The sequence below is a fragment of the Plectropomus leopardus genome, chromosome 10, assembly GCF_026936395.1.
Source record: "Plectropomus leopardus strain MGB_pleo_1.0 chromosome 10, ASM2693639v1, whole genome shotgun sequence".
Lineage (NCBI taxonomy): Eukaryota > Metazoa > Chordata > Actinopteri > Perciformes > Serranidae > Plectropomus > Plectropomus leopardus.
In genome coordinates this window covers 19,283,254-19,300,449 of record NC_142185.1, presented here as the reverse complement: position 1 = coordinate 19,300,449, position 17,196 = coordinate 19,283,254, and the positions used below count along the sequence as shown (strand labels likewise).

The 17,196-nt window shown below is 38.8% G+C and overlaps 1 protein-coding gene across 2 annotated transcripts in view; it reads left to right on the top strand.

Annotated features, from left to right (window-relative positions):
* The window catches only part of stk39 (serine threonine kinase 39), a 32,911-nt gene that overhangs the window by 949 nt on the left and 14,766 nt on the right, over positions 1-17,196 (top strand). The window contains exons 2-12 of one of the 2 annotated variants that reach the window (XM_042494993.2): positions 1,183-1,321; positions 6,109-6,221; positions 6,952-7,060; positions 8,245-8,383; positions 9,131-9,186; positions 9,634-9,743; positions 10,655-10,756; positions 11,133-11,266; positions 11,412-11,460; positions 12,127-12,192; positions 16,884-17,006. In XM_042494993.2, coding sequence (XP_042350927.1) covers positions 1,216-1,321; positions 6,109-6,221; positions 6,952-7,060; positions 8,245-8,383; positions 9,131-9,186; positions 9,634-9,743; positions 10,655-10,756; positions 11,133-11,266; positions 11,412-11,460; positions 12,127-12,192; positions 16,884-17,006 — 1,107 coding nt within the window. In that variant the 5' untranslated portion in view covers positions 1,183-1,215. Of the gene's footprint in view, positions 1-371; positions 1,322-6,108; positions 6,222-6,951; positions 7,061-8,244; positions 8,384-9,130; positions 9,187-9,633; positions 9,744-10,654; positions 10,757-11,132; positions 11,267-11,411; positions 11,461-12,126; positions 12,193-16,883; positions 17,007-17,196 lie in introns of those variants that run through there. The other variant, XM_088083228.1, reaches the window with a different exon arrangement.

Below are 17,196 nucleotides of genomic sequence, written 5' to 3'. Positions count from 1 at the left end.
GTTTTTATAAATACTGCATGTCTAATATAATACAAAATAAGATAAGGTCAGACTGTAACAGTTCACGTTATAGAAGCTTGAGTGAGAATCAATAAGATAACATAACATAACCCGAAATTAAATTAAATAAAAATCTATATACACACCTTTCACTTACACAGATATGGTATGTTCATGATACATGTATGAATAAATAAATAAATAGATCATTAAATGGAAATCAGTACTAGAAACTAGATAAAACTATACTAACTATATAACTAAACTAGACAGTATCTACGATTCTGTTGTGTAATTGTAGACTCTATCTATCTATCTATCTATCTATCTATCTATCTATCGAGTGTCTGCAATTATATATAATACCACACACGGGGCGGTAAGTAATGATAATTTTCAATATAGGTAAACCTGCTGGTTATTCCATTTTTTTCTCCCCTACTAACCGTCCAAAACACACAGATATTGAATTTACTGGAGAATGTTTGGCAATTGGGCTTGAAAATTGTTTATTAATTGATGAAATTATTGCCGAGTTATCTTAAGTCTGTTGGTAAATTGATTAATCGATCAGTAGCTTCAGCTCCAATTATGAATTCTTATGGCGAGTACTCTGTTCCTCAGTCATCATACACTTGACCATATCAAGATGTGGTGGCTCCATCTACTGGACAGTGTTAATTTGCATTATTTGAGTACATGTGACAAAAAAAAAAAGTCGTCACTCATACGTGTTACTGTCTCACACAAAGCACCCGCCAAGTCGTTTTACCTGACAATAACACATCAACGCTGACAGTATTTGTTACTTAATACATGAAAGTACACAATTAATTAAAGATCTGCATTGCAGCCTTTTGAACCGCCTGATAGTCTCCCAAAATGATTCATAGTGATTTTAATCAATGTCTTCCTGTGTGCATTGAACCACTGTGTAGTGAACTGGGATGTCATTGAAAAGTGAGCGCGTGTGTGTTTGTGTGCGCGCATGTGTGCGGTCCGTTATTTTCCGGGTTGTGTCTCATCGCTGGCGGTAGTTGCTCTGCTGCAGCCGCCAGCTGACATTTGTATCAAGGAGGTGAGGTCAAATTTGACTCTCTCTCTTTCTCTCTCTCTCCCTCTCTTCTCTCTCTCTCTCTCTCTCTCTCTGTCTGTCTCGGTGTCTGCCTGTCTGCGAGAGAGGCTGCTAACTAGCGCAGAATCATCATCATCATCATGGCGGATCAAGGCGAATCTCCGGCTCCTGTCCTCCACCCGCAACCGGCGCTGACAACCAGCTGGCCAATTACCAGGGAGTCGTACGAGCTGCAGGAAGTCATCGGTTAGTACCCGGGGATGTGATGAACGCTAAATACTATCATGGAAAGGCATGCCGCGGCCGGTTATCAGCTGTGAATGACGATGAGGGGCCTACCGGCTTTTTCATATTCAGTAGCCTCCTGCAATGCTTTGCAATGCGGATGTTACAGGCACGTTTTGAGACTACCGCTTTACAGCTGTGTTTGTGACCCTGATGAAGCCGAATGAGTTGAAATGCAGGATACTGCGCGAGGTTGGAAATGTCTCTTTCCCTAAGTGCGCTCGGATAATAGAGACCCACTCCAGCAGTGCCAGTTTATGGCACGTGTCCAGTTTATTAGTCATTACTAAAATCACAGATGCTGTGGCTGTGTAAAACCCACAATGTGTTATTTCACTTGTGTTATCTCTGATGGCACGTAAACAGAATGATATAGCCTGCCATCTCAAGAGGGCAATTTTTCAAATGTAACACGTACTTTATAATAAAGCAGATAATAATTGTATTTATGATAGTCATAATAGTAATAATAATCAAATCAGTAATAGTTGGCCTTGTAGAATGGTTAATTTTAACTTTACTAAAACTTAAAATTACCGAAATAAAACTCTTAGTAAAGCTCTAACTGTTATTTTTGTGATTGACTGCTGTTTATCACATTTTCATCATTGTCCATCACTGTAACACAAGTGATGTCTTAAAATTCAGAGTGATTTCTGAAAACATGGCTCGTTATATCTGAACAATAGTTTAAAACAATATTTTTTTCCTTATTAACTTAACCCATGACTACAATAATTTGGAATTTGTTTTCTTCAATTAAGGAAATGAATAATTGTTTTAGCACTTACTGTCACAATGGGTCAAAAGCAATGGCTTTAAAAATACTTAATCACTGGTTAAGCTTCGATAATATACATACCTAGAAGAAAAGTACTTCACAGTGTGTTTTTTATGCATGTTAATATGATTATAGGGACTATCTTGACCTACTTTTTAGCCGTTCAGCTGGGTGCGGGTGGAGACCTGTTCATGATGTGCTTCAATGAGATGCCCAGGCAGAATTCACAGTTGGGTGAGGTTCCTGTTTAATCAGTGATGCACATTTACAAACAAACAGCTTTCATTGCCATCAAAACTTGCGGTGGTGATGTGATGACTATCTTTATGATGATGTGAGCGAAATGGGCGAGCAAGCAGTAAAAACAGTGCGATCTCCTCGTCACCCATGCATGATTACGCCGCCTGTGACACCTGTGCCCATGATAACTTGCACTGCCACCCATGGTGAATCTTATTTACACAGAAAATATAAACAGAATAATAAACAGACATAACTAATGGCTCCTGCAATGATTAAACCTGTGGTTATGTGTTTTCTGACACTACTAATTGGAACACTGCTATGAAATAGCTATATATGTACTGTAGGATTTTCTTTTGAATTTCCCTCTTTTAATTCAACTTTTTTTCTGAGTTATGTGTCCCATCATTACTCACAGAATGCTCTATTTCAGTTAATCAGTAGCCAAGGTCTTGAGTTTAGTCCACTCAGAGAAGTAGTTCAAGAGCTTGTTGGTTGCACCTTCAGAATCTGTAACAATGACATTGACCATTTGGTCCCTTTTGATCTTTTGGATCTTCTGATGAAATGGTTTGTGGATCAAAGGGTCTTGGCCAATCAACCTCTTGCCCTTGAAGAAAGTGTGGGCCCTCAGTCCACCTCTTACCTCGATGTTTCGTCAGCAGGATTGTTCTTTGAGCTGACGTACCTCCACTGAACAACATTTGTTGCTTCCCTATTTGAAGCCACTCTATTTGCCACAAAGGTGTGAAATCGTTTTGTATCCTTATTGATGTACTTCAGCACAGTTTGACTGTCAGTCCAGAAGCACAACTTCTCTAACTGAAGTGACAGTTCCTTCCTCAGCATTTTATCAACTTTAGCAGCCAGCGCAGCAGCGGTAAGTTCAAGGCGAGGAATTTATTTATTTTATATATTTGTTTTTTGACAGGGATAATGCAGTCGACATAGCAGCAAGTTCGAAAACAAATTCTTGTCTGCTTTAATGGGGTGACTCTTGATTTGCACAACCAACATGCGAGATGAACCTTCTTACTCTGGTTCTCCAATCTCAGGCGGGATTCGGCGCCATAACAACGATTGCTGGGATTTGCAAAGTGATGCAGCTGTGCATTTATGGGTCCTCCAAAGTCCTTTCGTTTGATGCAGCAGTTCACCCTAAGTGCTGCCACCTTCTCCAGGTCCAGAGGCCATTCTGTCCAGTATGGTGAGAATTTCGGGGGAACAGCTTTTATTTTTCTCAGCTGATTTCTTGCAACAGCAGTTTTGGTTCCAAGGTGAAAGTTGACAAGAACCCTAATGGGTCATAGATTGAACTGAAAATTGAAAGAATGCCAAGTCTGGTGTGTGGTCTTTTTTGGATTGCAGGCTTTAATGTGAAAGTGTCACTTTCAGTGCACCAATTCAGTCCAAGTGCCATCTCCACAGGTAGGTTGTCTAGATCCAAGTGCTGTTGCCTGGTTATTTTGGATCGTTTTTCCTCAGGAATTGACGACAATGTAGCCCGACTGTTACTTGTCCACTTCACCAGCTGAAATCCTCCCTTTGAGCATATGTCAGTAAGGTCCACTACCATTTCCATTGCTTCTTCCTTTGTAGGCAAAGATTTTAGACAGTCATCCACATAAAAGTTGTTGTGGACAGTATCAGTAACTTCCACTCTGAAGTCATCCTTATTATCCAGCACAGTCCTTCTCAATGCATAATTGGGACAGCATGGTGACAAGACTGCTCCAAAAATGTGTACCTTCATTCTATGTTCTATTGGACTCTTTGAAATGTTTCCTCTGGGCCACCACAGGAAGTGAAGAAAATCCACATACTTTTCTGTCACCTTGGTGGAACATGCCTGGACATCGGTCATCAGAGCAACGTTCTCCTGTCTGAATCTTGTTAAGACACCAAAGAGAGAATTTGTTCAGGTCAGGACGTTGCAGACGTTGGCAATTAAAGAAGGTTACTTCAAACCCTGTTCCACAGTTAAAAAACACTCTCAGGGTTTTCTTCTTTGGGTGGTACACACCGCGATGAGGGAGATACCAAACACTGCCATCTTTGCAGTCCAGCTTATCTTGAGGCACCACTTCTGCATATCCACTGTCAATCATCTCAGTGAGAAATGCTGTATATTCCTCCTTATAGGTCTTCTCCCTTTTAAACTTTCTTTTGAGACTTTGAAGGTGCTGTTCAAGAATGCACCAATTGCTTGGCATGGTGATGTCATCCACTTTAAAGGGTAAGTCCATGCAGTAATGACTTTCCTGCATGCAAGTTGAATTCTCCAAGATCTCCATGAATCTCAGGTCCTCCCTTGACATCTCCTGCTCCTCATCCAGTGACTTCTCATTGAAATCTTTGTTATACTGAGAAATCAACAGCTCCTCCAGCTAGATGATGGATACCCTGTTGGCATATATGGTAGAGCAGCTCCTCTGACAACCACCTCTGCCCCTCAAAGCATAAGGTCCATCGCCTTTGCTGTTGATTATTTCCCAAGGTTTCATTCGTTTTTGTGCATCGGTCCCAATCAAGAATTCAACATCAGTGTCCAATTCTGGGACCTGATATCTTTCAGAAATTCCCATTTGTCCACCTCTCGCTGAGTATGGATATTGTTCTTTGAGACAGGGTTTCTTTCCTGTGTAAAAGTCTCTGGTAGGTCCACAAATTGGTTACTGTCCAATTTAGACACTTCCTGTCCTGTAAGGATGTGGCTTTCGACAACCCTGTTATGGCTCATTGTGCGCAGCAGGATGTTGGTTTTTGTGCCCTGTAGATTCAGCTTCTTCATGAAACTGTTGGTACAAAAGGTTACTGTACTTCCAGGGTCTAAGAAAGCATAGATCTGCAGCACCTTATCTCCTTTCTTAGATTTCACCTGCACTGGCATGATGGAAAGGGTACAGTCATGGTCCCCAGCCCCAGTACAGTCACATGCCTGTAGAGACATAAGGGCACTGCTGACTGGTGTTTCCTGCATTTTACTTATTTTGTCTTTGTTGGGGAGATGCAGAATATTTGAGTGTTTTAGACTACATTCATCACAGGTCAAACAATTTCTGCATTCCTTGCTCATGTGGCCAACCTTTAAGCACCCAAAACAGATTCCTTTTCCTCTCAGGAATTCTAAAAAATTCTAAAATTTTCAAAGTATTAATTACTAAGTCAACTAAACATTTAAATGTACTCAAAACACGCTTAAGGAAGTCGCCTGTATATTTTTGGCTCTTGCATGCAGTGTGTAGATGAGGTGACAACTCATATCTTCACTGATAAGAAGTAACACCACAGCTGTTTGCTGCTGACTGTGATGAGTGAGTGAGACCCCCCCCCTCTGTTGTCATAATCAACTGGTAAGCAGCAAGATCTCATGTGTTCTCTCCTTCTCCTTATCTGCCACTAACAGTTGGAAAGCAATATGCTGTGTGTCACAGCTCCACGGTGTGAACAACTTCACTATTCCAGTGTGGCCTGATTTGTAATGAACCGAGTAAACAATCCATTATGTTTGAAAAAAAGTGCGGTACTCAAAGTGAGCTTATGTCATTGTCAGCCAGCACGCATGAAAGATGACTACCATAACATAAACATGAAACCTGAAGAAGATAAGGACAGAAAATAAACATAAGAGTGATGCTGAATTTCAGAGTTGTCTTCCTGCTGTGTGTGCTGTGAGTCGCTCTTTGCTCCTGTGCACTTTGTCATCGCTCTGTTGTGATTCCAGGCAGCGGGGCCACAGCTGTGGTGCAGGCAGCCCTCTGTACCCCCAGACAGGAGCGCGTTGCCATAAAGAGAATAAACCTGGAAAAATGCCAGACCAGCATGGATGAGCTTTTGGTGAGTACAATAAATACGGGCTTATTTTCTAAGTGTGTGTGCACAGAGGGTTTTTGTGCCACTATCTAATGCTGTGCTACTACTGTTCCTCTGATCCATATTATTATTGTTCTATGCAAGCCTGAATAACGATATTCATTAATATACCGGAGAGGTTGTAATATTTGCTGTAAGTTCATATACACTGAGATGTACATTAATTCCGGTTATTATGGCTTATTACAGATTATTATAATGAAAATACAAGTTGTCATTAAAAGAAAAGTTCACTAAAATCATTCCAGTTTAACATGCAAGGGGTTATAATGATAAGAATGAATATGTTGCACTGCATTCACTTTTTCTAACAATAAAGCAAAATCAAATTAATAAAAATAATGTACAGCAAGTGGATCATTATTCAGAAACAAATCCTGACAGGGTGATGCAGGACCCTGATGTGAAGTGGAGGGGTTTTGAATCATGCTGAAATTGACCCAGTCACTGTCCATTATCCTGCTTATTACATGGGTATTTACTGAATAGATAAATAATACACAAAGCATTAATTCAAGAATTATTTTATTGCTTTGGCTAAAAGTCTATGATCAGACACGTAGCAGTGGTCTGCTCTTCAGAAAGAAGGAGCAGTAGAATGCTGTAATTGTAACCGATTAGAGATGAGTATTCAACAAAGCCCTGTAATAAAATATGACATTACATTCTGTCTACTGTTTCTCTCTCACAATAGAAAGAAATCCAAGCAATGAGCCAGTGCAACCATCCCAATGTTGTCACCTACTACACCTCCTTTGTAGTGAAGGATGAACTTTGGTTAGTCATGAAGCTTCTGAGTGGAGGTAAGTTTCAGCTGATGAGCCACATGGAACCAGATCCTATATCTAACTTCATAACCCAGTCAGTCATAGTGATGATGCTCCATCTTTATGCTTTGATCCACTGATAACCTTGTAACAGCTGCCTGGGTTATGCCTTACACTGTATTTGTCACAAGTAAATAACATTGCAGTAGAACAGAGTATAAAAATTGCCTATAGGTTACAATAATTACCATCATATATTTAAAGGGACAGTACACCCCCAAATGAAAAATACACATTTTTTACTCATACCTGTAGTGCTAAAAAAAACAAACATTTAAAAAACTCAACGGAAGTTATGACCCGTTTACTCAAGATAATCCACAGACCTTTTTGTGAGCAGCTTTAATGTAGGATTATTTTCTTTCCACCAACCTACACCTGCAAATCCTAATACTGCGCAGAAGGAAGTGTGCATCTACATGAAACTGTTCACAACAAGGTCTGTGGATTATCTTGAGTAACTGGTCTTGATTTCTGCAAAGACACATTGCTGTTGTGTTTATTATATGTATTTTTTGTTGCTTTGAGCACCACAAGCCATGTGCCATCTAGTTCCATTACATTGAAGAAAAGGCAGACATCTTTATTGTTGATATCTCCAACACTGTGCAACTCAGACCAAAACATCTAGATTGATAAATAGCACCACAGGTGAGAACTGTCTCTTCATTATGTATTTATATTTAGTTAGTAAAAGGGACAGCTGGCAAGAAATAAGATATAATCAAAAGAATTGGCAAAATGCATCAGGACAATAACAAAAAGAGCTATCTAATCAGCATTCCAGTCACTATTTCCATTGTTGTCCTAAAAAAACATTAGTTTTGAAATCCTTAAAATGTATTCTTTCAGCACAATATTTAGGCTGGCTTTATTACAGTCATAAGGAAACAGTAGCAGACTGTTGGTTGGATGCTATTGTGAACAGCTTACGGCGCTCATTTCTGAAGGAATTACAGCTGTGATGTTACTCACTGTAATGTACTGCCTATTACATTTTACTCTTTAAAGGACAACAAGCAATTAAAAGACACTGAAGTAATTTGCGCCTGGATATTGATCATGTAATGACTCGGGGTAACACTGCAGCTGATTTGTGTTTTTCATTAATATGTAAAATATTATCTGAATGTTTCTGCTTTTCTGTGGTGTTGTTTTAGGCTCTATGCTGGATATAATTAAGCACACAAACAAAGAAGACGACAGAAATCGAGCGCTAGACGAGCCTATTATTGCTACTATATTAAAAGAAGTCCTCGAGGGTCTCGACTATCTGCACAGAAATGGACAGATTCACCGGTAAAACATTTTGACTTGATTTTTTTTCTGATGTTTGTTGTTTTTATTTTAGTTTTTTAATTTAACTGAGCTGACAGTTTTAGCAGACCTCAGGAGGTTTACAGGTAGTGAGCACAGAAACTAAATGCTACTTCACCTTACTCGATTTTGTTCCTAGGAATGCCAGGTAAAACTCTTCTAGGTAACCCAGGGGTCTGAATGTTTCGTAGCATACGAACAGTTCAGAGATGTATTCAGTGCTTCATAGACAAGTAGTAGGAATTTAAAATCTATTTTTTGACTCACAAGAAGCCAGAAGCAGTGCAAGGACCAGTGTAATCTACCCCACTTTCTTGGTGTTTCTCTGGCAGCAGTATCTGGATAAGCAGTGGCTGACTGATGTTTTTTAAAGTGGTAGTTGGCTAATTTTGTAATTGTCTTTATGTTGTTGTTAAAATGTATGTCCAAGTCCATAACTTACATAACATAAAAAACTTATATGTAATATATATAGAGTAAAACAAATAACTAAAGTTATAAGGAAATGAAATTCAATCAGATAATTATAGTTTTAAAAAACAGGACAGTTGTATTCTCTAAACTCCCTGCATTTCAAAGTCATCGAGCGGCAGGATGAAACCTCGATCAGCCCCTTGGGCAGAGTTCCAGATGGTGGTGGGCTGTGGGACTTGTTTACACGAATGGAAGAATCAATGCCGATCCCCATGACTTTGTTGTTTGACTGTGTTTGTGTTTTGTTGACCTCAGGGATGTGAAAGCTGGGAACATACTACTGGGAGAAGATGGATCTGTTCAGATTGCAGGTGTGCATGACACTACTGTACCTTACTCTGTTAGACTCTGACTTTTCTTTAGTGTAACAAAACAAAAAGCATGAATACCTGAACAATGGAACTTAATTCACAGATTGTATAATTTCATGACGAAGGAGCACACATTGAGAATAAACTGAACTTGCCTAACAAAATGATCAAACTGTGATAAGAAACTGTAAAAAAAAAAGATAATTTTACAGCTGCAGTTCTGTACAAGGTGATACCTCTATCATGATGGTGAAAAACATAATTAAATTATGTCTGATTTATAACAAAACCTCACTTTATCCTTAATATCGATTATCCAAAACCTTTCACAAAAGTGGTTTAACACAGAATTTTAAATGAACATATCTATAGTAATTTGTGTTCGAAATACCCGTTCAACATACTGTGGCATAAACCAGACATTAATTGTTTTATCTATATTTTCAGATTTTGGAGTAAGTGCATTTCTAGCCACAGGGGGGGATATGACAAGAAACAAAGTGCGAAAGACCTTTGTTGGCACGCCATGCTGGATGGCGCCGGAGGTGATGGAACAGGTAAGTCTATCATTATCCATACAAAAAGGCAGCTGCAGCTGATGTCATGCAGTTCATAATATCTCATTCAAAATATATTTGTCTCAGCTTGCCTCTGCTGTGCTTAGCACTAACCCATGTCTTGATTTAATGCTACCAGCTAATGTATTTTTGACATGTTAGCTACTGACATTAACATAAAGCCCCAGAAATTTAGAGGGAGAGTTCAGCCCCAAATCAAAAATACATATTTTTTCCTCTCACCTGTAGAGCTATTTATCATGTAGATTTATTTGGTGTGAGATAGGGTGAGTGTGAGTGTTGGAGATATTAGCTGTAGAGATGTATGCCTTCTCTCAAATATAATGGAACTAGATGGCACTTCGAGTGCACCAAAAAAATGAAAATAAATTCGAAAACTCAACAGCAATGTATTTTTCAATATCATGACACGGATACTCAACACCTTGTTGTGAGCAGTTTAATTTAGGAATCATTTTCTTTCTGCCAAACTACATCCACCAACAGTATCATAGCGCAGAGGAAAGCAAGCATCTACTGTTAGCTCACCTAGCACCACTGAGCTAGCTACAGCTCTGCCAAGGAGGACACCACGTTTACATTTGTGTTGAGTGTGTGTGTGTTTGTGTTGTTGAGGTTTTCAAATGTATTTTTTTGGCACTTTGAACACCACGAGCCAAGTACCATCTAGTTTCATTATATTGGAGAAAGGGCAGACATCTCTACAGCTGATATCTCCAACACCCTGCAACTCAAACCAAACCAATCTATATTATCGAATAGCACAACACGTAAGAGGAAAACATATGTATTTTTGATTTTGGGGTGAAGTGTCCCTTTAAACCAGAACATTAACATTAACAGCCATGGAATCCCAGAGATTTGAGATTATTCTTATTGTATTTCTACAGGTTCGAGGCTATGATTTCAAAGCAGATATATGGAGTTTTGGAATTACAGCCATAGAATTAGCAACAGGCTCTGCACCCTATCACCGCTACCCTCCCATGAAGGTGAGTTTTTGGATATAATTATTGGCTGTTTTTTAGTCAGTATGGTGTCCTATTTACAGCTATTTTTGTAGCTTTCATCAGCAGTGCTTATAGACTCTGGGCTTACTAAACTTTCCTCTCGACCAACTTATTTCTGTAAAGTTTCATCATTAGTGAGAACAAGCACATTCTGACTTGTTGCTTTTGCTGTAATTGGGGAAGCCAAATGACTAATAAAGAGGCAACCTTTTATTTTAAGGAACCTGTTGCTTTTACTCACCACAACATTCTTTCTACAAAGAGTTTTTTGCTTCGAGTTTGTTTTCCTCTTCTGCAATTTTTGTGTTGCTGCTGATGCCTGAAGGCGGTTTCAAGCATTTTTTTCTTGTCTTTTTAGGTTTTAATGCTTACCCTACAGAATGATCCACCCACTCTAGAGACGGGTGTTGAAGACAAGGAAGTGCTAAAAAAATACGGCAAATCATTTAGGAAGCTAATAACTATGTGCCTTCAGAAGGATCCTGCCAAGAGGTTAGCACCACATTTCATTTATCAACCAAATATTTCAGAGAGGAGAGCTGATGCAATATGGGATCAATAAAAAAACGGCTGATTACCATTCAGAAAGTGCTGTGTTTGGGTTCATTTTCAGCAGTGTGCTTTTCTTTATCTCTAGGCCTACAGCTGCAGAGCTTTTGAAGTGTAAATTGTTCCAAAAGGCCAAGGTATTTTTTTCATTTCAAATATTTCTCTTGCCAACTTTCTTTGGTTTCATTATAAGCGTTTTACTTATGGCATCGTGCTTACTTCGGTAATGATTCAGCCCTGTATTTTGAGTTTTTTATTGGTTTAAGATGGTTATATGTCATTTGATACATCAAGCAACATACAGAAAAGTCAACAAGGATTTTTTGCAGAAATAATGACCACAGAAAAAAGAGAACTTATACATTACTCCTAATTTAATTCTTTATCCATCTCTTTGTTTATATAAATAATTGAACATAATGATGATTAACAAGGGTTTCCTGATGTTCTGGTTTAGAGAAAGGAAATGGTTTTCAATAGCTGAGTATCTGAAATGCAAAATAGAGTAATTATTTTAATCATCTGTTGGCACAGTTTGTGTAATGTTAATTTCATGAATAGGATTTAGCTGGATCAAACTGCTTTAGTCACTGGTCTAACTGTCATTATTTTAAAACATAGCCTTCAAGAATTTTTAGACGCCTTTTGCACTTTGACTCAGTTGATTTCAGTGTGCCACCACTTTAAAACACAGTAGATTACATTTTTTTTTTACCGTCATCAAGTTTTGATAAAATTAATCTATTAATGTTTTGTGTTTATAAATGGTATTTTTCATCCCTGTTTTCATTTTTCTCTTGCAGAACAAAGAGTATCTGGTTGAAAAGCTTTTGTGTCACGCACCAAAGATTTCCCAGCGAGCGAAGAAGGTTTGTTTACACAAACATTGCCTGTAAAATAACTCAGTTATTGACTAAACATGAACAAATTATGGCTGAGTGCTGGGATCGACTGAAGTCCACCAGAGTGTTGAATTTACAGTCAACACAAGCTACGTACTCTGACTTTCTTAGGCACCTCGAACACTTTATGTCTAAACTGTTGTGTCGATTATGTAAAAATATGGGCCACTGCAGCAGAAGAGTCAAACAGCATCGATGCACTGACATCTTACATCAGTAAGTCCCAGTGCGGCTCTCTGTATGTGGCACACTAAAAGACAAACGGGATCAAATGAATTGTTAACATAAGGTAACACATAGGAGCACTTCATTGTACAGGTTGTTCGCTCAGTTGCCCACTTGTCACACTTTACTGGGAGGAAGTGCAGTTTTCAGGCACAGCTGATATTGGCTTCACAGAACTGTCCGCCTGGATGGCCAAGACAGAAATGGGGACAGAGGGCCATTGCCGGAAGGCAGAGTGGACGAGTGGAGGGGTGGAAATTCACTGATTGCTCGGGAGTAAATGGAGGGCATAGTGGATAGCAGGGCTGTTACTATGTATGACGTTAATGTTACGCACAGACAGAACAGGGTGTCAATAGAGAGAGAGGCAACTGTTTTGGGATGGGCATAATGGTGTTACGGTTTGTTGATGGGTAAAGTGGTAACTTTAGTCATCTTTAGCAGTCATAACAATGCACTTATTGCTCAAAAGGTATGAAGATTTATATATCACAGGTTCCCCTCCAGACATGTTTTGAAAAAGTAAAAATATTCTTCTCTGTGGTTTCACCACACAAAAAGTAAAAAAGGGGTCTGGAAGCAGATCTATTCTTTTTCTCAACTCTGGATCTGTCTTAGCAGTACATCACTGCCACTACTTGCATTAGAAAGAGCAGTGGGCATAGAGATGGCTAATGGTAGTGTTAAAGCTAGAATACAAGGGGCAGGGGCATGATGTGACACATCTGCCGCAGCAGACTGTGTTTATTATAATTAACTGAAGCTGCTTCACTGACCATGAAAGCTGTGCGATGGGAGTGCAGCTCAATACTGTTTTTACACCACTGGTCAACAAAGTCAACAAGTCAATGAATTTCATTCATTTGGTGGTCATTTTTCAAAGGTCAAGGTCACTGTGACCTTGCCTGTCTCATTCTTGTGAACATGATAACTCATGAACACCTTGAGGGAGTTTTTTCAAAATTAGCACAAACATTTCACTGGACTCAGCAAGGTGGTCATTCTAGTTTTTCTCTAGATGTGGCTCCTATAGAACTATGTAAAAAAAAAGTATGATTCAATTAAAACAAACAACTCATTCTACCAGAGGCGAGGCAATGCAGGGTGGTGGGTGTTTTTACACATTAAAATCTATCAATCAAATCAATGCATCCTGTGGTCAAAATGATCCAGTTAATTATTTAAGTACCATTTAAAATATCCTATGGTTGTAAACCTTTCATGAACAACTGCATTACCACTTGGAAAAACTCAAAATGCACACAGTAAAGCTAACAGCATCCACAGGCTACAAAGACAGTCTGTTTAACAAGTAAAAAATCCTGCTTCAACCTGCCGATGTGATGTGTCGCATCCTTGCCCCACGTATCCCAGCCGTTCGAGGAAACATCAGAGAGCGTCAGCCATACATGCTTGAGTTGGAGTGATAAGTGTAGTTAGCATCTTTTATTTGTTTATGTTGTTTGTTAGTTTGTAGGCTAACTGTCAGTGGCTGACCACGTAGTGGTTGTGAAATATACTATGATACACGTTGTATCTATCACATTGTTATTATGTTGTTATACCAGGGGTCTAATCAAAGTTTGCAGAAATATATATTCCGTCTGGCTGAGATTTTTATATCACATAACGAGTCTGCTCTGTGCTGCAAGTTTCAGGTTTCTTTGCTGTTGCTGAATTCTGTTCCCTGCCTTTATGTGTTTCCTGTATTAGACAGTTACTTACTTTAGTATTAGTAACGTTCCTAATCTAGTTTGCCTAGCGTATGTTTGAATCTCAGATTTTAGGGAAAGACTCAGACATTGCCCCCTGTGGTAGAATATGTGAAAAACCTTTATGGTGACAAACTTTGCACGGGTACTAGAAAGTATAGCAGAGGTCAGACATTTTAGGGGACATAAATGTATGAAAAACACATTTTAGACTAGAGGTTATCTTTAAGCTTTGTCAAAATACTGTATTACAGCCACCACCTTTTTCAGTTTAGAATGTATTTATAACCTTGAAGCAAATTGCCATGTTAAATTGGATTTAAACGATGGCACTTGGCAAATTTACAGACTATAACCTAGTATAACCTGTGGAGCCATTTAATCCCATTTAAGATAAATGTATAATTACTGAACAATTACTGTAATCAGTACACTTCATGTTTATGTGTGGTGTCCTATAAAATGTAAGAAGTAGACGTTGTGAACAGTAAATACAGCCAGGCAATGTCTCATTCACCTGATAGCTTCAGTGGATGAAATGTACGAGCCACAGAGCCCGTGTCCTTGGTATTTTGTGCTGATTTGACCTACAGTCATCTCCATTATACATTCAGCAAACATTACCCAAAGCTTGCAGAGACAAGCAATACTGCAGAAACATTGGCATCACAGGGTGCTGTGACCTCGTCATATTCAGGCTAATGTGGCCTCGCTCTCCCAAGATCGCATCCAGTTACTCTCAATCCTCCTTGACCTCTTTGAACTCTAATAGTTTCCCTCTGCACCTCCGTTTCTCTGTGTTCTTGCTCTGCTCCCGTAGTTTTTGTCCTGTGTGGTAAACACATTCAATTCTATTCCTATGAAACAAGCACTATGTGGGTTTAAGAGCCAAACAGCAGGTATAAAACCTTGCTATTTAAATGGGATCTAACTTCTCCTTGAACATACTCCAGTGAATGAAAAGGAGATGGCAGATCCTCTGCTCAGCTGTCACCAACAAAGTAATTTCAGATTAATACCTTATCTAATAAAAGGAGGGGGAAATCTAGGAGTAATTTCCTGAAAAAAGAACAAAGTGAGCAATACAGGAAATTGTCTTATTGCATCGTATTTGAAACATGAATGTGAAAAAAGATGTAGTATAAACTGTAGATACATGTCAGTTGAGTAACCAGCAGAGGGCACACTCATACCCACAATCAAGCTTCCAAATGAGTAGAATTGGATCTTTTATTTTTTAAAGATTAGACATTAGTGCTTGAATCATTGTTGTGTAACGTAATGACATGGATATATAACATATATAAGGATTGATACTGAGTACAAATTTATGGTCATATTGAGTACGAATGTATGGTCTACTGCACACATCTTGATGGAATACTGATTGAGTTCTGCATGGGTGCTTTCTGACGCCTGATTTTAAACTACAGGCATTTTTATGCAAAGGTGCATTCATTTTATGCCAATATCAAGACATACACATTCTGAACAATGTTTCTGTTCCCACTGAAATGTAGTTTCATACATGTTCAGTTGGGATGGTTTTGTAGGCAGCATATCTGGTGTGTTTTTTTTATTTCTGAATATCGGTCGAGTGATTATGAATGGCAGCTGAGTGCATTGATCTGTGTCTGTTTTGCTCAAGGATCCTGAGCAGAACTTGGGGAGCCTCGGTTCTATGTCGGGTTTGGAAAAAAAACCTGACACCAGCAGAGCGGTAGTGCGTCTTTCACTTTGACCTTGTTTAACACGGGGGTGTTTAAATGACCCTGGTGTGAGTGGCTTTCAGTTTCATGTGCTGTCTCTTTTGTAACACTATTGTGCTCTCACATCTTACCTCACATTGCTAGACTAGTCATGTGTTGCTTGCCTTATACTCCAGACTATGGAGCTGCAGCAAATTGCTGGCTTTACCAATGACTCTGCCAAACTTAACTGCTTTATTATGCTGGTTATATTACCGCTGCTGTTCAACCATGTCATATTGGATATCTCTCTTATGTAGCCTGTTATATGATTTATAGAGTTTTCACTTGTACTGTGCTGAGCCCAAGCTGTGCCTACTAAACTGATACATTAACTATGAGCATATGAATGATTTTTATTGGAATATTTGAAATTAGCCAATGGTGTGTCTATATATATATATATATACATACATACACACATATATATATACATATATATATATATTACTACAACTTACACCCTAGTGTAGGTAAGTCAATCTTACTCCAATTTATCATGTAACAACAATAAAAGTTTGTTTTCATTAATTGTGTAGATTTTGTGAAATATATGCTTTATGGCATAAAAAGATGATGGATGGCTGGATGGAAGATGGATGGCGTGTCTCCACTTAACTCACATTGTACAAAAATGAAGCCAATATATCCCAAATACAGCTGCTGCCATCTTGCGCTGCTGATGTCATTTGGAGAGTCTGTGCAGTAATGATCATGTTGTCCATCTTTATAATACAGTCTATGTTCTGTAATAGGAAGGTGGATTTTTTTTTCTAAATCTGAAACGTATGGACAAGCAGTTAGGATATCTTTCACTAAGCAGTCCAACAACATTACGAATCAATGCTCTAATGCGAAGGCCGGTAAAATCTTAAGAAATCATGGGTAAATTACAATATAAATGTTCAATGAAAAACATCATGAATGGAATCATTAACATTAAATGTAATGGCTATGTGTTGTCATGTTCCAGGTGAGGAGAGTCCCAGGCTCCAGTGGCCACCTGCACAAGACAGAGGATGGAGACTGGGAGTGGAGCGATGATGAGCTGGATGAGGGCAGCGAGGAGGGCAAGGCGGCGGTGAATCAGGGCAGGGTAGGTGAGACTCGACAATGGCCAGCCTCAGCAGTGTGTATTCTGTAATTACTCATGATTTTCTTTTTTTAAATGCACATGAGTGTAATAAAGTTTTACAACACATCACACTAGTCATTGTGACAAAACTACAATGTGCACATTGAAATTTAGATTTTGAATTATTTAGGTGTTGGTTGTTATTTTTGCA